At 41.1% G+C, this 23,709-nt stretch overlaps 2 protein-coding genes across 3 annotated transcripts in view; both read right to left on the bottom strand.

Annotated features, from left to right (window-relative positions):
- lsamp (limbic system associated membrane protein) overlaps window positions 1–23,709 on the bottom strand; it is a 509,713-nt gene that overhangs the window by 361,243 nt on the left and 124,761 nt on the right. The gene's annotated exons all lie outside the window — the stretch shown is intronic.
- On the bottom strand, window positions 8,813–23,659 carry LOC137084926 (transmembrane protein 25). 2 transcript variants are annotated; one of them, XM_067451488.1, is made up of 9 exons: window positions 23,558–23,659; window positions 22,793–22,853; window positions 22,371–22,721; window positions 19,369–19,659; window positions 14,829–14,960; window positions 14,692–14,725; window positions 14,508–14,611; window positions 11,998–12,075; window positions 8,813–9,375 (listed from the first exon to the last, which is right to left on the bottom strand). In XM_067451488.1, exons 2-9 carry the CDS (start codon window positions 22,845–22,847, stop codon window positions 9,302–9,304), a joined length of 1,119 nt encoding a protein of 372 aa, XP_067307589.1. In that variant the 5' UTR covers window positions 22,848–22,853; window positions 23,558–23,659; the 3' UTR covers window positions 8,813–9,301. The 2 variants fall into 2 exon arrangements, with proteins under 2 accessions (XP_067307589.1, XP_067307590.1); XM_067451489.1 differs by lacking the exon at window positions 22,793–22,853 and having other exon boundaries at window positions 23,558–23,645.

Genomic DNA, 23,709 nt, shown 5'->3' with positions numbered 1-23,709 from the left:
GTGTGTGTGTGTGTGTGTGTGTGTGTGTGTTTCATGCCTCATTAGTGTTCAGAGTATTTAGTTTGAGTTATTAAACGTGTTTTATCTTATGTTTCGCTCGGCGTTTAAAGCATGGGTTGAGTAATGTGTGTGTGTGTGTGTGTGTGTGTGTGTGTGTGTGTGTGAGTTTCATGCCTCATTAGTGTTCAGAGTATTTAGTTTGAGTTATTAAACGTGTTTTATCTTATGTTTCGCTCGGCGTTTAAAGCATGGGTTGAGTAATGTGTGTGTGTGTGTGTGTGTGTGTGTGTGTGTGTGTGTGTGTGTGTGTGTGTGTTTCATGCCTCATTAGTTTGAGTTATTAAACGTGTTTTATCTTATGTTTCGCTCGGCGTTTAAAGCATGGGTTGAGTAATGTGTGTGTGTGTGTGTGTGTGTGTGTGTGTGTGTGTGTGTTTCATGCCTCATTAGTGTTCAGAGTATTTAGTTTGAGTTATTAAACGTGTTTTATCTTATGTTTCGCTCGGCGTTTAAAGCATGGGTTGAGTAATCTTAAGCACATGTTCCCACCGCTGCGAACGCATAACTAAACACGAGGAGAGTTATTAACACAGTATTTATTAACGTTCGCTGTGTGTGTGTGTGTGTGTGTGTGTGTGTGTGTGTGTGTGTGTGTGTGTGTGTGTGTGTGTCTGTTATTTATACTCATTCTGGGAAACGTACACTGTAAAAAAAAAAAAAAAAGTCAAATTTTGACCTTTTGCAGTACGATCGACTTGGATGTTTGAGTTATTTCAACTTAAATCATGTTAAACTGACTTTAAAATAAGAGTTACATCTTGTATTACTAATTTAAAAAAAAGTTGAACATTTCTAAACTTATTCTGATGAGTTAAAACACTGTAAAACACATGTTGTCATAACTTATTGAACATGATTTTTTCCAGTGTAGTTATGATCTTCAGTGTGGGTGAGTTAAAGTATTAATGAATTACTAGTTATTAATTAGATCTTCAGTAGTATAATACTGCACTAACTGTACTCTCTAATTATCACTAATCATCACTTTCTGAATCCTAAATCAACCTCGACTAGTCACGGAGAGACATGAGACGGCTCTAAAATAAATAATATTCATTATTCTGATTAACCGACCCAAGCTTTACAAATGTAAAGATACATAAAACATGAATTTTAAAGTTAGACTTTACATTTGGATGTTAATTCCACTATTGTTTTATATTTACCTGTTCACACACAGCACTTAGTTCAGGAGTTACTGTAATTAAATTACAGAGGAATATCCCTCACTTTACTATTTCAAGAGAAAAGGAATTAGATGACAGTAACTAATCACTTAGACACTAAATTAACAGATCTGATCTTTACACACACACACACACACACACACACACACACAGCGAACATTAATAAATACTGTGTTAATAACTCTCCTCGTGTTTAGTTATGCGTTCGCAGCGGTGGGAACGTGTGCTTAAGATTACTCAACCCATGCTTTAAACGCCGAGCGAAACATAAGATAAAACACGTTTAATAACTCAAACTAATGAGGCATGAAACACACACACACACACACACACACACACACACACACACACACACACACACACACACACATTACTCAACCCATGCTTTAAACGCCGAGCGAAACATAAGATAAAACACGTTTAATAACTCAAACTAAATACTCTGAACACTAATGAGGCATGAAACACACACACACACACACACACACACACACACACACACACACACACACACACACACACACACACACATTACTCAACCCATGCTTTAAACGCCGAGCGAAACATAAGATAAAACACGTTTAATAACTCAAACTAAATACTCTGAACACTAATGAGGCATGAAACACACACACACACACACACACACACACACACACACACACACACACACACACACACACACATTACTCAACCCATGCTTTAAACGCCGAGCGAAACATAAGATAAAACACGTTTAATAACTCAAACTAAATACTCTGAACACTAATGAGGCATGAAACACACACACACACACACACACACACACACACACACACACACACACACACACACACACACATTACTCAACCCATGCTTTAAACGCCGAGCGAAACATAAGATAAAACACGTTTAATAACTCAAACTAAATACTCTGAACACTAATGAGGCATGAAACACACACACACACACACACACACACACACACACACACACACACACACACACACACACACACATTACTCAACCCATGCTTTAAACGCCGAGCGAAACATAAGATAAAACACGTTTAATAACTCAAACTAAATACTCTGAACACTAATGAGGCATGAAACTCACACACACACACACACACACACACACACACACACACACACACACACACACATTACTCAACCCATGCTTTAAACGCCGAGCGAAACATAAGATAAAACACGTTTAATAACTCAAACTAAATACTCTGAACACTAATGAGGCATGAAACACACACACACACACACACACACACACACACACACACACACACACATTACTCAACCCATGCTTTAAACGCCGAGCGAAACATAAGATAAAACACGTTTAATAACTCAAACTAAATACTCTGAACACTAATGAGGCATGAAACACACACACACACACACACACACACACACACACACACACACACACACACACATTACTCAACCCATGCTTTAAACGCCGAGCGAAACATAAGATAAAACACGTTTAATAACTCAAACTAAATACTCTGAACACTAATGAGGCATGAAACACACACACACACACACACACACACACACACACACACACACACACATTACTCAACCCATGCTTTAAACGCCGAGCGAAACATAAGATAAAACACGTTTAATAACTCAAACTAAATACTCTGAACACTAATGAGGCATGAAACTCACACACACACACACACACACACACACACACACACACACACACACACACACATTACTCAACCCATGCTTTAAACGCCGAGCGAAACATAAGATAAAACACGTTTAATAACTCAAACTAAATACTCTGAACACTAATGAGGCATGAAACACACACACACACACACACACACACACACACACACACACACACACATTACTCAACCCATGCTTTAAACGCCGAGCGAAACATAAGATAAAACACGTTTAATAACTCAAACTAAATACTCTGAACACTAATGAGGCATGAAACACACACACACACACACACACACACACACACACACACACACACACACACACACACACATTACTCAACCCATGCTTTAAACGCCGAGCGAAACATAAGATAAAACACGTTTAATAACTCAAACTAAATACTCTGAACACTAATGAGGCATGAAACTCACACACACACACACTGGGTTTCCTCTGTTATTACTTTAAACAGTTTTACACACACATTTCTTCAAGAAAAAAATGCAGACAATCTTAGAAAATAAAAGTATGGAGCCGCTGGCGAAGGAAAGGCTTTATATCTGACAGCGGGTGTCATAAAGTCAGATATAAGCCACAGCTACAGTCGAAGCATCACGCTTACGGCCGCATGAATTCTGTGTAAACCTCTATAATGTGCTTATTAAAGTAATCGTGCCGTGGTCATGATGCAGATCGCTCTAATATTGCTGAAATCATTAAAGTGCTCTGTCCTGACACTGATCAGGCTGAGATGCTGTTATTAATCAATCAAATGATATTTCTAGAGCACGATATAAAGAACAGGCGACCGCAGAACACGAGAGCTGAAGTGTGCATCGATAATCATGAAAACCTCAATGTTTATATCACATTAATGTCCAAATCACACTCAGGGCTCACTTTGCTCATCTAGGACACTTCTGGAACTGCCATTGATTTGAGAATAGACGTGAAAATGCTTTGTAATTTTATATCAAATATACATTTTAAAGAATAATTTTCTAAATATACAGTTGTTGACTTTTATATTTTAATTTATAAAGCTTTATATTTGTGTTCTTTTGAACTTTATGTTCATCAAAGAGTCCTTCAAGTGTTTTCAACACTCATTAATAATCATAAATGTTTCATAAATCCTCATATTATGATGATTAGTGAAGGGTCATGTGACTCTGAAGACTGGAGTAAAGATGATAAACTCAGCTTTGATCACTGGAATAAAGCACACTTTACTATATATTCACACAGAGAACAGTTATTTTGTGCTTTAATAATATTTCACACTTCTTTAGTATTTCTAATGTAATGCAGACTCGGTGAGCATTAGAGGCTTCTTTAAAAACATCAGATCTACAGATGATCTGAAAGCTGAAGGCGAGTTCGAGAACGGGGCGTAATATTGTGAACATCTCCTTTAAAGTTGTCCAGATGAAGTCCTGCTAATAATGCAGCTATGATATGTTTACCGTGGGGATATCTTCATGATCTATGGGGTTCTGCTGGATAATGATGTCTAGTTGGCTAAGGGACACACTGCAATAATGCTCTTCATATTTAGTATTTTTCTCTTGTTTCCAGTCTAAATATCTAACAAGTCTTAAATCGAGATGCATTTACTCGATCAGTGAAACGGCATGATGATATTTTTCCTTGTTTTCTAATAAAAATATCAAGATGAGTTTGTGTTTAGATCAGGTGCAATGATCAGCCAATGGGGCGAGAGGAATAATCTGAGTTCTGTCCGGGACGAAAACAAGATTTCAGTCAGAAATCAGATTATTTTCATCATTTTGCCTGTTTTAAGCAAAAACTCTCTTCATTTAGATTTGATTATTAAGAAAACCAGCGAAGATATCTGCTGTGGTTTGCCTGATCGAGTAAAGGCATCTCGATTTAGGATTATCCAGATATCTGGACACGAGACGAGACGAGTGCTGGGCAATCGATCAATAAAAGTATAATTATTATGTATATATAAATCAAACTCCTTCATGTGTATATTTAGGAAATATTTGCATGTATATAGTGCATGTGTGTGTACTTATATAATAATTACACACAGTACACACACATATTAATATATATATATTACGTTAACACAAACTTTTATTTTGGATGCGATTAATCGCAATTAATTGATTGCCTAGAACTAAAAATGACTAAGTAAGCTTTTTTGCAGTTTGTGTGTGTGTGTGTGTGTTTGTGTGTGTGTGTGTGTGTGTGTGTGATTGTCCGGTGGTCACCTGATACGTGTCTCCCGACGAATGGTTGTTGATGAGGTTGACCCGGTCAGAGGCTGAGGAGAGAGACAGAGACTCAGCTGATCAATCGGCTGATGTGTGTGTGTGTTTGTGTGTGTGTGTAACTTTAACTGAAATATGAGGAGGACCCAAATGTGTATAATGCCATGGGTATGACACAGGTATTACAGGAGAGGGTGAAATATGAGGACATTACCCATGGCCCCACTTTACAAAAGGCTTATAAATCACACAGGAGGAGTTTTTATGAGAAAGTAAAAATGCAGTGTGTGTGTGTGTGTGTGTGTGTGTGTGTGTGTGTGTGTGTGTGTGTGTGATGGGTAGGGCGCGCGTGTGTGTGTGTGTGTGTGTGTGTGTGTGTGTGTGTGTGTGTGTGTGTGTGTGTGTGTAACCAACCTTTGCTGCCCTGGTAGGAGCTCCGGACTCTAGGCTGAGCGCAGATGCTGTAGACGGCCCATCCAATCATAGCTGTGGCGGCGATATTACCGATCAGAACCCCAACCAGCGGCACAATGGAAACCTGGATCAGACTCTCACCGGCTGCCGGACACACACACACACACACACACACACACACAACACACACACACACACACACACACACACACACACACACACACACACACACACACACACACACACACACACACACACACACACACACACACGCGCGCACACACACAATATTTAACACTGTGTGGTTAGCAGTCTGAAGCGTTAAAGGCACAGTATGTAAGTTTTCAGAACAGAGGCGTGTCTTGACTCGTGAGTGGGAGGAGCTTATATTCTGCTGCAAGCTCTGTGTGAGAGAGAGTGTGTGAGTGTATGTGAGCGAGTGTGTGTGTGTGTCTGAGAGCGAGTGTGTGTGTCTAAGAGCCAGTGTGTGTGTGTGTGTGTGTCTAAGAGCCAGTGTGTGTGTGTGTGTGTGTGTGTGTGTCTAAGAGCCAGTGTGTGTGTGTGTGTGTGTGTGTGTGTCTAAGAGCCTGTGTGTGTGTGTGTGTGTGTGTGTGTGTGTGTGTGTGTGTGTGTGTGTGTGTGTTCTCTCACTGAAAGGTGATGGCCAGCAGCTTGTACTCACACAGGACTTTGACTGCGATTTTGACACAGTTTTCATTACTACAGCTGTGTCCGTCAGCTCCGTCCTTTACACACTCGAAGGTGTTATCCATATCCTCCTTCAGATCCCCGGGCTTGTGGCTGAACACACCGCCATCACAGCTCATAGTATTTTTACCCTTATCTATAATGATCTTTGGCGCATCGGGAGGATCTGCAAAGAGAACTGAGTTTATTTCTGCAATAGTGCCTTATGTGAGCTGAACGCTGCGCTTCTTACCTGCAGCTCGGGCTGATCTGAGAGCAGTCAGAACACAGAAGCACCAGAACAAACGCCTGTCCATCGCTATCCTCACCGTTACGATTATTCTGTGAATAAAGAGATGAAGCTCAGAGCTCACGGTCCTCCATCTTGTGGAGCGTTCGAGACGCCATGATCTCCAGCATCACACACACACACACACACACACACACACACTGCAAAAACTGCTTTTCGTACTTAGCATTTTTCTCTTGTTTCTAGTCCTCACATCTACAAAATCTTAAAACAACATTATTTTACTTTCCCCATTGGCAGATTATTTAGCGTATTTTAAGCAAAAACTCTCTTAGTTTGTTGTTATTTTTTTGCCCAAAACAAGACAATTACTTTTGCTTGTCTAGTAAATGTTTCTTAATGTAAGAATGTTTAGATATTTTGACGAGAAACAAGACACAATACTGAGTAAGAAGAGCATTATTTGCAGTGCGCCTCGATTTGTTTTTGTATTTGCAGTCCTAAAACTTTTAGATGAGTACAATAACATATAATGTTTACTACACTGCAAAATAATGCTCTTCTTATTTAGTTTTTTTGTTTGTTTTGGTTTGTTTCCAGTCTAAATATCTAAATATTCTTAAATCAAGATGCATTTAATAGATCAGTAAAATGACATTTTGTCTTGTTTTCTGGGGAAAAATATCAACATGAGTTTTTGCTTAAAACAAGATATAAGATTATTTTTCTCACCCCATTGGCAGATCATTTCGCCTGTTTTAAGCAAAAACTCTCTTCATTTAGATTTTATTTTCAACAAAGCAAGAATAAATATCTTCTGTCGTTTTACTGATCTAGTAAATGCATCTTGATTTAAGAATTGTTAGATATTTAGACTGGAAATGAGACAATTACTAAGAAAAAAAGAGCATTTAAATAAATTTAAATTTATATTATTTTTCTTATGCCATTGGCAGATCATTTTTCCTTTTTTAAGCACAAACTCACTTCACTTTGATTTATTTCCCCTGAAAACAGGACATAATATTGTGTTATTTTACTCATCTAGTAAAAATCATATTGATTTAAGAATTTTTTTATATATTTGGATGGGAAACAAGTCAAAAATAGAGTAAGAAAAGCATTTTTTGCTGAGTAAATAAAACCTTACAATACGCTTCAGATTATAATGTTATGCAGTGGCTATTTTAAAACTAACAGCATTTATTCATATTGGTTAAAATTAATGCTAAAACATGATTCATTTTATGAATAATTAACCAGCAATGAGCATTGCGTTTTCAACAGTAGGCTATGTATTAATCATAGTTAAAGTTATTTAATAAAATACAATTGTTAGTTAATGTTACCTCACGTCTATAAGTAATAATAATCTATTAGTAAATCGATTAATAACGCTGTAGAGTATTTTTCACACATTTAACTAATGTTAACAAATTACTAACAATATACAGACCTATTATATTAATATAATATTACAGTTAAAATACAACATTATTTAATTAAAAAACGAGTTAAATATGCCTTTAGATAACACTTACGTATTTAACGTTACACGTAACACATTAAATTATGCATAACACGATTAACTAGCCGTAACTCTGTAGTTAATTAATATTATTTGAGTAAGTCACCTTAAAATAAAGATGTGTAACCTGCTTTTATATCTCTGGATAATTTATAATTTCTAAGATGAAGTTTTACCTCAGAGGCTCCGGATCGCGCGCTTTCTGAAGACTGAGATCAACCGGAAGTCACAACACGACGATATCGGCCTAAATATAACCCAGGATGATGGGAAATAAACAGAAACGCTCAGAGACGAAAAGCTCAACACTTTAAAGATTAAAAACAGGAAAATATAATAATCTGTTTCTGTTAAACCAGTCACGTGACAGACGTTAAACCAGTAAATGAGGTAAATGATGGGTTTCTTGTGTGTGTGTGTGTGTGTGTGTGTGTGTGTGTGTGTGTGTGTGTGTGTGTGTGTGTGTGTGTGTGTGTGTGTTAGTTGTTTTCGTGCTTTCACACACAGTCTGACATCAATACGAGCAAAAACTTTGCAGATGAAAGATCGATCCACATCAACTTCCGGTGCCGCAAACTGAAGACCACAAACACCTGCGAGCCTTCCAAACACACACAAACTCTCATTAAACACGACATTATTACACTAATAGTGTATGATGTGTGTCTCCCCAGAGACTTTATTGAGGTATTTTTTCATTATACAGCAACTTTAATCACACAGTCTAATAAACTATAGTTCCGCTCAGGATTAATAAACTATAGTTCCGCTCAGGTAAAGTTAAGCTAGCAGCGCCTCCTGCTGGATGAGCTTTATATGTACACTCACACTAAATACACATTTAAATACATCTGCAGATTTACTGAACATTCCTTTATATTGCACAGATATGATGTAGCATTCCATATAGCAGCAATGAACGATATATTTACAGTGTAGGATGAACTACTGATCCCGTCACACTGCTTTTCTCCTTTTCAAGTATCATCTCTGATTGCATGAGAGAATATCATTCCAAAAACTACAATTTGCTTAGCTAATGTTAGTTAGCGTTCCCTAGCTTTGTCTGGAGGGGGAAAAGGTCCCTGTTTCCATAGTAGCAGAGGTTTCTCTGGTCAGTGGTGCATTGTGGGTAGTGTAGTTCTTCACCAGGAACAGAGCAGTCTGTCCCTCAATCTCTTGAGTTGCAGTCAAAGTTTGTCAGTGAATCCATTACGCTTGATTAGGCTTCATGAGGTCAGAGGTCAGAGCCAGATTTCGTCGCTGCTGGTGCTGCTCACTTTATAGATGTAGCCGACCATCGGATAGCGAGCGAAACCTGTCGGGACACAATCTCTCATTGGTTCTTCATATCAGGGCTCTTTAAAGGCACAGTATGTAAGATTTTAGGGGTTCAAATATCCACTAGAACAGTATTGTGTTGAATTGTTATCGCAAATGTTTCCAAGAAAGAAAAAGCTAAATGTTTATGAGTTTGGCTCTTCCATTCTTAAAGGGACAGTTCACTCAAAAATGCAGCACTAGGTAACTTTTCAACCTTCATAATATATTTTCAAGACTCTTGTGATGATAAATCGACTTACAATAGGTTGAATGACACGTCTGCCATAGCCTGACGGGGTCTGTATCGTTTTTAATCGTACTTTTAAACTTCGGGTTTCGGGTAGTAACCCGAGAACAAAAAGAACTACAAAATTCGACTGCTTTACGGCATATACGTCACTTCCACCAACACCCACACTTCCTTACATTCGGACGAGCCCAACTTTGTTCATCAGATAATATAGTCATGTCCGAAGCAGCACAGACAAATAAGAAAGAAAAGGTTTTGTTGGAGGAAAGCAATAAGGAAAGGAGAGAGTGCTGTGATTAAAGGCCGGACGAGGATCAGCATGTGACCAGCGTTTGCTCGTTGGCGTGAGCTGAAGGGGGCGTGCCCGACCGATGCTGTCCTGCTTGTTACGGTGATTACCGACCACTCAAACACTGAACTGAAGGATCATATATATTCTGGAAAACGCTAACCAATAGACTACTATAATGACGCTGGCTTGTAAACGTGAGCATCGTGATTATTTGGCGTTTGAAAAAAATAAAACCCATGAAATGATATTCATCTGACATGCTGAAGCATAAGCCACTGACTGTACCTGAAGACATTTCACACGCGCCGCCAGAAGAACACCTGCATGTGAACTCCTCCTGCAGTGTTCAGGGGAACTGTTAGTGCTCATTTACACTGAACACGTGTGCGGCGCATTACGGCTGCGACGCGGCTACCGGAGCTGGTCGCGCCCATTCTAGTCAATGCTTGTGTTTACACCGGGCGTGATGCGGCGCGTTTCAGAAGCTTCCCAGAAGCGGCTCTCCGCGCCGCTTTGCTAAATATAGGTGCCTAGTCTATTTTTGACGGACGCGCGTCCAAGTCGCACCGGAAATACAAAATAAAAGTCAAAAATTCCTGTCAATTTTAAAATAAACACCCTGTGCCGACTCCCAAACGTATTGCATGTATATTGGCAATATATCCTTGGTAGGAGACGAGAAATGGACGTCAGACAGGCAGATCACGTGGTCTCACGCATCCAGTCACTCCGCTTCTGATATGCTCCTGGAGTTAGCACCGCGTGGAGGACAGAATAAAACCTTGTTATTTGGCCCGCCCCGCACCACTGTATATATTTTTACAACCCGCCGCGCACCCGCGACCATTAAATAGACATACGTGGTCCGCAGGTTATGAGCCGACCCGCGCATCACTAGCTCAGGGCTATCAGGGCTGTCATGTCAGCAAATGCACGCGCGATGGCGTCCCCTGATGTAGGAGGACAGAGCTTACGACAGTAGCTGAGGACATTATTTTCCCCAACTGTAGGGGGACCCCGAGAGCAACAGTTAGCCAGTGCTGCTTTAAAGGAACACTCCTCTTTTTTTGAAAATAGGCTCATTTTCCAAGTCCCTTAGAGTTGAACACTTGAGTTTTACCGTTTTTGACTCCATTCAGCCGATCTCTGTATCTGGCGGTAGCACTTTAGCATAGCTTAGCATACATCATTGAATCGGATTAGACCGTTAGCATCGCGCTCAGAAAATATAATATTTTTCCTATTTAAAGCTTGCCTATTCTGTAGTTACATCGAGTACTAAGACCAACAGAAAATTAAAATTTGCGATTTTTTACACTGATATAGATAGGAACTATTTTCTCATTCCTGCGTAATAATCACGGAACTTTGCTGTCGTCTGATTGGTTCAGCAGCGCAATGATATTACACAGCACCTGAAAGTAGTCCTCAGATAGGTAACTTCCAATGCGACTGGCACTAAGTTTGTGTAGCTGCAGAGAAGGCACTTTTACGGCAGTAAATCTGTGATTGTTACGCAGGGATGAGAAAATAGTTCCTAGTCATATCGGTCTAAAAAAAAAGAAAAATCGCTGGTCTTTTCGCTGGTCTTAGTACACGATGTAGCTATAGAAGAGTCAAGTTTTAAATGGGAAAAATATTGAAAGTCTTTGATCAGTTTTTTTAGCGCAATGCTAATGGTCTAATCCAATTCAATGATGTATGCTAAGCTATGCTAAAAGTGCTCCTGCCAGATACAGAGATCAGCCGAATGGAGTCAAAAACGGTAAAACTCAACTGTTTATCTCCAAGGGACTTGGAAAATAAGACTATTTTCACAAAAGGTGGTGTTCCTTTAACTTTAATTCAGGCTTTTATTCACATATAAACATTAACCAGCTCATCAAATATGGTAAACAGAAGCTCAAGCTCACTTGCATACGCTCTCGGACTAAATATAAAATATCTTAAACTGTGTGTGAAGATGAGCGGAGGTCTGACGGGTGTGGAACGACATTAGGGGGAGGAGTTAATGACAGACATTTATGGGGGAACTGTCCCTTTAAGAGTGTTGCACGCAGGTCATGACCTCTGACCTCGGGCTGCGTAGGCCGCAGACAGATCCTCCTCGTCCTCATCCGCTCGTCTCCTCTCCGGTCTGGAGATCTGCAGCCCTGAAACATGGCAGAGATTAGACACACACACCTATTTATACACATTGACTGAATAAATCCCTCAGCAGAGGCTGTGATTGGATGACTGGCCTAACCAGCGGACCAATGATGTCGCAGCATCTCAAATGCTGGTTTGGTGGCTCTGAAAAGTCAAAGTCTGTGATCTGAATGCTTTGGTTATTAGTTTAATTTTTGGCACGATTGTAACGAAACCAGTGAAGATTCCCTGGAGTCTGATAATCAATAATTATCACGAAAAAGTTCAAGAAATGATTAACGATCCCGAAGCGTTATAATCGAGCTGGGACACTTTTACTAAAATGGCTATAACTTGTGAACGGAATGAGATATTTTCACCAAACTTGGTACACATGTGTATGGTCTCAATCTTTGGTCACGTTAAAAAAATGGGGCTGATTGGCCACTTGGTGGCGCTGTAACAAGAAGACAAAAAACATTAAAATGGCTATATCCACCCGACTAGTATTCCAACTTACTTGAAAATTGGCATGCACTGTCTTTGTCCAAAGTGCCATAGTAGTCTACGAGGACATAGGCATATCTCAAAAAAACATGTCCGCCATTGGCCAATGAAATCTGAGCACCTATTAGACAAGGTTAAAGGCCCTTTCACACCACACGCTTTATGGAAAAGCAAATATTTTGCGTTAAAACCATTCACATCAGCCGCGACGCGAATTTGCGACGTCAGTGACGTTTCAGAGCGCCAACATTCCAAAACATTTGCACCGACCGCTGAGAAAACACGGACACTTCCTCATTCAGTGAAGAGTTTTTCATTTCCATTAAAGGGATAGTTCAGCCAGAAATGTTCCTGTGATGTTGATCTGCTGACCCCCAGGTGACCCCCTGCTGACCCCTGAGATGTAGGTCTGTGTGTTTCTTCAGGAGAACACAAATGAAGATTTTTAACTCAGCTGTTGCTCGTATAATGCATGTCAATGGGGTGTATTTCTATGAGAGTAAAAAACACACACATACGAGTCCATATTAAACCCTGAGGCTCGTGGAGACACACTGATGTCTAAAAACACGAAACGATCGCTCTCTGCCAGAAACACAACAGTATTTGTGTTATTTTTTACCTCATATTAGGCGAATCTCATCTAGTGTTCCCAGCGCCATTACTTCCAGTGAGTAAGGTCAAAATACATATATATATATGATCGCACCGGGTTTTTGACCTTACTCTGTGGAAGTAATGGCGCTGGGGATACTAGATTAGATTAGTGTGATATGAACTCACTTCGCACACAGTTGATCACAAAATAAAACCATTGCGCAAATTATTCACGCTTCAAAATCGCGTCCAGTGTGAAAGGACCTTAACGGAGGTTGATCTGAACGAAACTCGGTGGGCATGTTTGACTCATGGTCCTAGAGGTTTGTGAGAATTTTAAAAGAATTTGGCCACTAGAGGTTGCTAACGAGTTTTACACCTCTGGAATCACGTGGAGTTTCAGACATCCAGGCAATATGCATATAATTTGATAGAGCTCTAATTCATCCCAAAGCTGTTTTATCGGGTTGAGCTCAGGACTCAAGTCTCACTGCTCTAGAGTCCAGTGGCGGCTGCTTTACTCCACTGCATCCCACGCTTTGCATTGCTCTTGGTGATGTAAGGCTTGGATGAGCTGCTCAGCCATGGAAACCCATTCCATGAAGCTCTCTCCGCTGTTCTTGAGCTCATCTGAAGGCCACAGAAGTCTGGAGGTCTGGAGCTGTTGACTCTGCAGAAAGTTGGTGACTTCTGCGCACTGTGACCCTCAGCATGCGCTGACCCCGCTCTGGGATTTAACACTTCGTGGCTGAGTTGCTGTTGTTCCCAATGGCTTCCACTTTGTTATAATCCCACTAACAGTTGAGCGTGGAATATTTAGTAGTGAGGAAATGTCAGGAATGGACTTATTGCACAGGTGTCAGCCTATCACGGCCCCACGCTTGAGTTCACTGAGCTCCTGAGAGCGACCCATTCTTTCACTAATGTGTGTAGAAGCGTCTGCAGGCCGAGAGCTGGAGTTATACACCTGTGGCCATGAAGAGACTGAACACCTGGAGGGGCGGCACAATACTTCTGGAAATATAGTGTATGAATCGAATCAAGCAACCTGTGCTCAAGCTGCTTTTTAAAAAAAATATTACAATTAATGTGTTAAAATGACCATGTATTTAAAATATCTATATGTAAAACAGAAGTTTTTTTTGTGTGTGTGTGTGTGTGTGTGTGTGTGTGTGTGTGTGTGTGTGTGTGTGTGTGTGTGTGTGTGTGTGTGTTGCCAATATCTACTCAAGAAATGCTCAGACCTGATTCAAATCATGGTAAATCATGTTAGAATCACAGTAAATCATGATACATAAATCACAATGTTGTAAATCATTATTTGAAAATGTTTTACAGAAGCAAGACTCACCCTTACAGAGCGTGCGGTCGTCGTTCAGCTGCACGTGTGACGGTAATGACATGTTCTCTCTGGGCAGATACACGCCATTCACCTGAACCTTCACCATGTCGTTACTGCAACCAACAAACAGCAGAAGAGTCACGAGACCAGTCTCTCAGTAATGTGAGCAGAGAATGCTGGAGATGCTTCGCACCGTGTGGAGGACATATGCACTGCAACCGGTTCCTCTGAGGAAAAGAGACAGAATAAACACATCACATGATGAAGACATGATGAACATATGGACATGTAAGCTGTTATCTGCAGTGTTCGGGCGATCAGTCACTGTACCGATGGCTTTGGATTGGTCCTTCTGAAGGAGGAAGAAGACCATCAGGGTGAAGATGAGGAGGGTGATGAAGCCAGCCACGCCTCCCGTCACGATCCCGAACATCGGAACCTCCACGCGCGACTGCAGGAACTCTGGAGGAACAGGAAACAGGGTTAGTACTTGCTACACACCACTTAGATGTCTACTCTAGTAAAAGCACTACAGTCAGATGTCTACTCTAGTAAAGCACTACAGTCAGATGTCTACTCTAGTAAAGCACTACAGTCAGATGACTACTCTAGTAAAGCACTACAGTCAGATGTCTACTCTAGTAAAGCACTACAGTCAGATGACTACTCTAGTAAAGCACTACAGTCAGATGACTACTCTAGTAAAGCACTACAGTCAGATGTCTACTCTAGTAAAGCTCTACAGTCAGATGTCTACTCTAGTAAAGCGCTACAGTCAGATGACTACTCTAGTAAAGCTCTACAGTCAGATGTCTACTCTAGTAAAGCGCTACAGTCAGATGACTACTCTAGTAAAGCTCTACAGTCAGATGTCTACTCTAGTAAAGCTCTACAGTCAGATGTCTACTCTAGTAAAGCACTACAGTCAGATGACTACTCTAGTAAAGCACTACAGTCAGATGACTACTCTAGTAAAGCACTACAGTCAGATGTCTACTCTAGTAAAGCACTACAGTCAGATGACTACTCTAGTAAAGCACTACAGTCAGATGTCTACTCTAGTAAAGCACTACAGTCAGATGACTTCTCTCGTAAAGCACTACAGTCAGATGACTACTCTAGTAAAGCACTACAGTCAGATGACTACTCTAGTAAAGCACTACAGTCAGATGTCTACTCTAGTAAAGCACTACAGTCAGATGACTACTCTAGTAAAGCACTACAGTCAGATGCCTACTCTAGTAAAGCACTACAGTCAGATGTCTACTCTAGTAAAGCACTACAGTCAGATGACTACTCTAGTAAAGCGCTACAGTCAGATGTCTACTCTAGTAAAGCACTACAGTCTGATGTCTACTCTAGTAAAGCACTACAGTCAGATGTCTACTCTAGTAAAGCACTACAGTCAGATGACTTCTCTAGTAAAGCACTACAGTCAGATGACTACTCTAGTAAAGCACTACAGTCAGATGTCTACTCTAGTTAAGCACTACAGTCAGATGACTACTCTAGTAAAGCACTACAGTCAGATGACTACTCTAGTAAAGCACTACAGTCAGATGACTACTCTAGTAAAGCACTACAGTCAGATGTCTACTCTAGTAAAGCACTACAGTCAGATGTCTACTCTAGTAAAGCACTACAGTCAGATGTCTACTCTAGTAAAGCACTACAGTCAGATGACTACTCTAGTAAAGCGCTACAGTCAGATGTCTACTCTAGTAAAGCGCTACAGTCAGATGACTACTCTAGTAAAGCACTACAGTCAGATGACTACTCTAGTAAAGCACTACAGTCAGATGTCTACTCTAGTAAAGCACTACAGTCAGATGTCTACTCTAGTAAAGCACTACAGTCAGATGACTACTCTAGTAAAGCACTACAGTCAGATGTCTACTCTAGTAAAGCACTACAGTCAGATGTCTACTCTAGTAAAGCACTACAGTCAGATGACTACTCTAGTAAAGCACTACAGTCAGATGTCTACTCTAGTAAAGCACTACAGTCAGATGTCTACTCTAGTAAAGCGCTACAGTCAGATGACTACTCTAGTAAAGCACTACAGTCAGATGTCTACTCTAGTAAAGCACTACAGTCAGATGTCTCCTCTAGTAAAGCACTACAGTCAGATGTCTACTCTAGTAAAGCGCTACAGTCAGATGTCTACTCTAGTAAAGCACTACAGTCAGATGACTACTCTAGTAAAGCACTACAGTCAGATGTCTACTTTAGTAAAGCACTACAGTCAGATGTCTACTCTAGTAAAGCACTACAGTCAGATGACTACTCTAGTAAAGCACTACAGTCAGATGTCTACTCTAGTAAAGCACTACAGTCAGATGACTACTCTAGTAAAGCACTACAGTCAGATGTCTACTCTAGTAAAGCACTACTGTCAGATGACTACTCTAGTAAAGCACTACAGTCAGATGTCTACTCTAGTAAAGCACTACAGTCAGATGACTACTCTAGTAAAGCACTACAGTCAGATGTCTTCTCTAGTAAAGCACTACAGTCAGATGACTACTCTAGTAAAGCACTACTGTCAGATGACTACTCTAGTAAAGCACTACAGTCAGATGTCTACTCTAGTAAAGCACTACAGTCAGATGTCTACTCTAGTAAAGCACTACAGTCAGATGTCTTCTCTAGTAAAGCACTACAGTCAGATGACTACTCTAGTAAAGCACTACAGTCAGATGTCTACTCTAGTAAAGCACTACAGTCAGATGTCTACTCTAGTAAAGCACTACAGTCAGATGTCTACTCTAGTAAAGCACTACAGTCAGATGTCTACTCTAGTAAAGCACTACAGTCAGATGACTACTCTAGTAAAGCACTACAGTCAGATGTCTACTCTAGTAAAGCACTACAGTCAGATGTCTACTCTAGTAAAGCACTACAGTCAGATGACTTCTCTAGTAAAGCACTACAGTCAGATGTCTACTCTAGTAAAGCACTACAGTCAGATGACTACTCTAGTAAAGCACTACAGTCAGATGACTACTCTAGTAAAGCACTACAGTCAGATGTCTACTCTAGTAAAAGACTACAGTCAGATGTCTACTCTAGTAAAGCACTACAGTCAGATGTCTACTCTAGTAAAAGACTACAGTCAGATGTCTACTCAAGTAAAGCACTACAGTCAGATGTCTACTCTAGTAAAAGACTACAGTCAGATGACTACTCTAGTAAAGCACTACAGTCAGATGTCTACTCTAGTAAAAGACTACAGTCAGATGACTACTCTAGTAAAAGACTACAGTCAGATGTCTACTCTAGTAAAGCGCTACTGTCAGATGTCTACTCTAGTAAAAGACTACAGTCAGATGTCTACTCTAGTAAAGCACTACAGTCAGATGTCTACTCTAGTAAAGCACTACAGTCAGATGACTACTCTAGTAAAGCACTACAGTCAGATGTCTACTCTAGTAAAGCACTACAGTCAGATGACTACTCTAGTAAAGCTCTACAGTCAGATGTCTACTCTAGTAAAGCACTACAGTCAGATGTCTACTCTAGTAAAGCTCTACAGTCAGATGTCTACTCTAGTAAAGCACTACAGTCAGATGTCTACTCTAGTAAAGCACTACAGTCAGATGTCTACTCTAGTAAAGCACTACAGTCAGATGTCTACTCTAGTAAAGCACTACAGTCAGATGACTACTCTAGTAAAGCACTACAGTCAGATGTCTACTCTAGTAAAGCACTACAGTCAGATGTCTACTCTAGTAAAGCACTACAGTCAGATGTCTACTCTAGTAAAGCTCTACAGTCAGATGTCTACTCTAGTAAAGCTCTACAGTCAGATGTCTACTCTAGTAAAGCTCTACAGTCAGATGTCTACTCTAGTAAAGCTCTACAGTCAGATGTCTACTCTAGTAAAGCACTACAGTCAGATGACTACTCTAGTAAAGCCCTACAGTCAGATGACTACTCTAGTAAAGCACTACAGTCAGATGACTACTCTAGTAAAGCACTACAGTCAGATGTCTACTCTAGTAAAGCACTACAGTCAGATGTCTACTCTAGTAAAGCACTACAGTCAGATGACTACTCTAGTAAAGCACTACAGTCAGATGTCTACTCTAGTAAAGCTCTACAGTCAGATGTCTACTCTAGTAAAGCACTACAGTCAGATGTCTACTCTAGTAAAGCACTACAGTCAGATGACTACTCTAGTAAAGCACTACAGTCAGATGACTACTCTAGTAAAGCACTACAGTCAGATGTCTACTCTAGTAAAGCACTACAGTCAGATGTCTACTCTAGTAAAGCACTACAGTCAGATGACTACTCTAGTAAAGCACTACAGTCAGATGTCTACTCTAGTAAAGCTCTACAGTCAGATGTCTACTCTAGTAAAGCACTACAGTCAGATGTCTACTCTAGTAAAGCACTACAGTCAGATGTCTACTCTAGTAAAGCACTACAGTCAGATGACTACTCTAGTAAAGCACTACAGTCAGATGTCTACTCTAGTAAAGCACTACAGTCAGATGTCTACTCTAGTAAAGCGCTACAGTCAGATGTCTACTCTAGTAAAGCACTACAGTCAGATGTCTACTCTAGTAAAGCACTACAGTCAGATGTCTACTCTAGTAAAGCACTACAGTCAGATGTCTACTCTAGTAAAGCACTACAGTCAGATGTCTACTCTAGTAAAGCACTACAGTCAGATGTCTACTCAAGATGAGTACTTTTCAAAGTAACTTTCCCCAGCACGGATTATATCTGATCATGAGTACTCCCCAAAAATGATACTCGAGTAAAGTACAGATCCCTCAAAATTGTACTGAAGTAAATGTACTTCTGTTACTGTCTGGCTCTGGCTACACAACACTAAAGATGAGCAGAAACGACCAATCACCTGTTAGCGTGAGGTTGCTCTGGGCGGAGCCAAGGCTGTTGTTGGCGCTGACCGAGACGTTTCCTGATAGGCTGCTCAGAGTGACCTGCAGGCTGTGATTGGCCAGCCACGGGAAGCTCCGCGAGTCCAGAATGAGGAAGTCGGAGCTGTTGGCCAATAGCTGACCGGATCGGTCCACCCAGCTGATGGTGGCGGGGGGGTTGGAGCGAACCAAAGCGAAGAGGATGAGGGCGAGGCCGGGCTCCGCGGATTCACTATAGTGGGCGTCGACACGCAGGATCTCCGGCTGGACTGACACACGACGGACAAACACGTCAGGTCACGCTTTAAAGCGACATCTGTGTTACATTAATATTATAAATACATTTAAATTGTAATTATTATTAATATTATAATTCATGTCAATATTTAAAATATCATTTTCATTTACTTTATGTCAGAAATCCAATCCGACATCAAATATAAAATTAATATTATGAATATATTAAAACTTTTAATAATAATATTATATTTATTATAGTTTTTTATTAATATATAACATTATTATCATTAATTTTAAGTCAGCCATTAAATAAAAATTGTAATTATTATTACTAATATTATACTTTATATTAATATATATATACAGTGATTTCTCAATATCAAGTGGTCTCTTAAAAAGAACTGTATATATATATATATATATAGAGAGAGAGAGAGAGAGAGAGAGAGAGAGAGAGAGAGAGAGAGAGAGAGAGAGAGAGAGAGAGAGAGAGAGAGATACACACAGATGCTGGTCATATAATTAGAATATCATCACAAAGTTTATTTATTTCACTAATTCCATTCAAAAAGGGAAACTTGTATATTATAATCATTCATTGCACACAGACTGATATATTTCAAATGTTTATTTCTTTTAATTTTGATGATTATAACTGAGAACTAAGGAAAATCCCAAATTTAGTATCTCAGAAAATGTGAATATTGTGTAAAGGTTCAATATTGACGACACCTGGTGCCGCACTGATCAGCTAATGAACTCAACACACCTGCAGGCCTTTAAATGGCCTCTCAGTCTAGTTCTGTCGGCGACACGATCATGGGGAAGACTGATGACCCGACAGCTGCCCAAAAGACGACCACTGACACCTTACAGACGGAGGGCGAGACTCTAAAGGTCACTGCAGAAGAGGCTGGCTGTTCTCAGAGCTCTGTGTCCAAGCACATTAATAGAGAGGTGAAGGGAAGAAAAGATGTGGTAGAAAAAAGTGTACAAGCAATAGAGATAACCACACCCTGGAGAGGACTGGGAAACAAAACCCATTCAAATGTGGAGGAGATTCACCAAGAGTGGACTGCAGCTGGAGTCAGCGCTTTAAGAACCGCTGCACACAGACGTATGCGAGACATGGGCTTCAGCTTCACACTCCCTGTGTCAAACCACTCTTGATCAACAGAAGCGTCTCGCCTGGGCTAAAGACAAAAAGGGCTGCTGAGTGGTCCAAAGTTATGTTCTCTGGTAAGAGTAAATTTAGCATTTCCTTTGGAAGAGAGGAGAGGCACACCATCCACGTTGCTTGAGGTCCAGTGTAAAGTTTCCACAGTCAGTGATGGTTTGGGGAGCCATGGCATCTGCTGGTGTTGGTCAACTGTGTTTTCTTAGGTCAAAGGTCAACACAGCCGTATATCAGGAAGTTTTAGAGCACGTCATGCTTCCTGCTGCTGACCAACTTAATGGAGATGCAGATTTCATTTTCCAACAGGACTGGGCACCTGCACACAGTGCCACAGCAGCCAGTGCCTGGACATGGTATCCCTGTTCTTAACTGGCCAGCAAACTCGCCTGACCTTAACCTCAGATAATCTCTGGAGTATTGTGAAAAGGAAGATGCGATCTGCCAGACCCAACAATGCAGAAGAGCTGAAGGCCTATCAGACCAACCTGAGCTCATAACACCTGAGCCGAGCCACAGACTGACCGACTCCACGCCACGCCGCATCGCTGCAGTAATTCAGGCTAAAGGAGACACAACTGAGCACTGAGTGCTGGACATGCTCATACTTTTCAGCTGGCCTAAAAATCCTTTCTTTGAATTGGTCTTAAGTAATATTCTAATTTTCTGAGATACTGGGTGTTTCTCAATGTCAAGGACTGATCCTTCCAAGTCACTTCCTTCAGAGGCTAGGCTAGCTCCTCTTTAGCATTCGGAGAACACGTAAATGGAACAGGCTAGCAAGTGCACGTCATTGCGTCAGTGAAAAGGTCCGATTTCGGTATGAACGCCTTTGTTTGCTCCTTGGTCCCTGTTAAAAAAGACGAGCAAGCTTTTAATAATGCTGTGAATGCCATAATATTAACGTTAAATTAATTTGTACAACTTAACTAGTTATTTATAAAAGAAATGCCAGTGACGGCAACCAAGCTCAGTTAAATGACATCCGTTGGCCATCAATAACGTCATTAGTATGATTTTTAATATCAGTACAGTAGTATTATGTTCTGGTTTGTTCATATTTTTTTATGTGAGTGCGGGCAGTCATCCGTGAGGGGCTGCCCGCGTTACTTTTGTTTTGTTCATTATTTATTAAAGTTGTTGACCGTTTCCCGGCTCCCACCTCCTTCCCATCTACGAACCCTAAAACATGTCCCGTTAACGCTCCGACTCTGCCAACGTCTGATATTCTGAAGATAGCAAAGCTGCGCAGAGGATTGTGGGTGATTTGAGAGCGTGAAGGCTACACACACGCATCCTTTCCTGTATATGGTATATTTTTCGAACGAAGGACTCTGAAATTCTGAGGATCCTCGACATTGGAGCAGTCCTTCGATGGATGTTGATGACGAAGCATCCTCAGAATTCTTGCTTCCGAGGATCCTTCCTTGATATTGAGAAACGCCTACTGAATTTGGGATTTTCCTTAGTTATAATCATCAAAATTAAAACGCTGGTGTGGTTTTTTCCAGTTTTGATGTTTTTTGTACTGCCCCTATTCGAATCAGCGTATAAATAAAGACTCACACTGGACGTTGAGCGTGACGGTGGCGTTATAACTCGCTCCTCCGGAAGGATTCCGCGCCGCACACACCAGCTCCCGATCCCAGCGCTTCGGCTTCAGTGTGAATGTGCTGTTTCGCTCGGATCCGTATCGGAGCACTCCGGAATCTCTCGGTGACGTCATCACCCGAGGCCCCGCCCCCCGGCTGCCCATCACCTCGCTCTGCCTCTCCCCGTTCAGGTACCAGGTCAGCAGGGGCGGGGCCTGAGGATTCCAGCCCTCTGATTGGCAGTTGAACTGCTGAGTGACGTTCTCCTGTACGGTGACTGACGAGATCTGCTGTCCGTCAATTTTGGGGGCGGGGTCAATCGCAGCTGGCAGAGAGGAAATATAAAGTCAAGAGCAGCACTGAAGCAAAAACATCACTGAAACAAGAACATCCTACCTGTGCTGGCCCAGATCATGGTGTGAAGGAATAAAGCAGAGAGACGCGTCCTCATAGTCACCTACACACACACACACACTTTATGTTTTTGTGAATTGTGGGGACTTCCTATAGGCGTCATGGATTTTACACTGTACATTCTAAACCCCCTACACTGCCCTTAAACCTACCTATTACACTCTCTCTCTCTCACACACACACACACACACACACTGCCCCTAAACCTACCCATCACAGGAAACATTCTGCATTTTGACTTAAAAAAAAAAAAACTCATCCTGTGTGATTTATAAGCCTTTTGAAAAGTGGGGACATGGGTAATGTCCTCATATTTCACCCTCTCCTGTAATACCTGTGTCATACCCATGGCATTATACACATTTGTGTCCTCATATGTCACAAAAACATGCCCACACACACACACACACACACACACACACACACACACACACACACACACACACACACACACACACACACACTCAAGAAACAACCAGCTGCACAAAACTACAATCACATAAACAAACTAGAACCTTGCACACGTGAACTGCTGAAGTGTGTGTCGTTCAGTGAGTGTGTGATTGAATCCGTCAACAACAGAAAACAATCAGTGTGATGTTGGCATTCAGAATCTGCATCTCTCAGCTGCAGGACACACACACACTCATGCATCAGCTTCACACACGCACACACACAAACACACACTGAGAAAATTAGGCACATTACAGTTATCACACACACACACACACACTCAGTGTGTTTTACCTCTGTGCACAGAGACGCTGCTGATTCCGACCGGCTGAGGATCCATTCAGAATGCAAACACACACACACACACAGGCAGGAGCGTCACACACACTGACGCAGCACGCATGGGGGGGGGGGGGGGGGGATGTGTGTGATTCATTACTGGTATA

The sequence above is a fragment of the Pseudorasbora parva genome, chromosome 8 (assembly GCF_024679245.1).
Source record: "Pseudorasbora parva isolate DD20220531a chromosome 8, ASM2467924v1, whole genome shotgun sequence".
In the NCBI taxonomy this organism is placed as follows: domain Eukaryota; kingdom Metazoa; phylum Chordata; class Actinopteri; order Cypriniformes; family Gobionidae; genus Pseudorasbora; species Pseudorasbora parva.
This window is presented reverse-complemented; position numbering and strand designations above follow the sequence as displayed.

Excerpts from the sequence above, each read along its gene's own strand:
- LOC137084926 (XM_067451488.1), bottom strand. The coding sequence starts at position 22,847 with ATGAGGACGCGTCTCTCTGCTTTATTCCTTCACACCATGATCTGGGCC. Across the intron at positions 14,961-19,368 it reads GAGCAACCTCACGCTAACAG|AGTTCCTGCAGTCGCGCGTG; the intron begins GTGATTGGTCGT and ends CTGTTCCTCCAG. Across the intron at positions 14,612-14,691 it reads GTGCATATGTCCTCCACACG|TAACGACATGGTGAAGGTTC; the intron begins GTGCGAAGCATC and ends TGTTGGTTGCAG.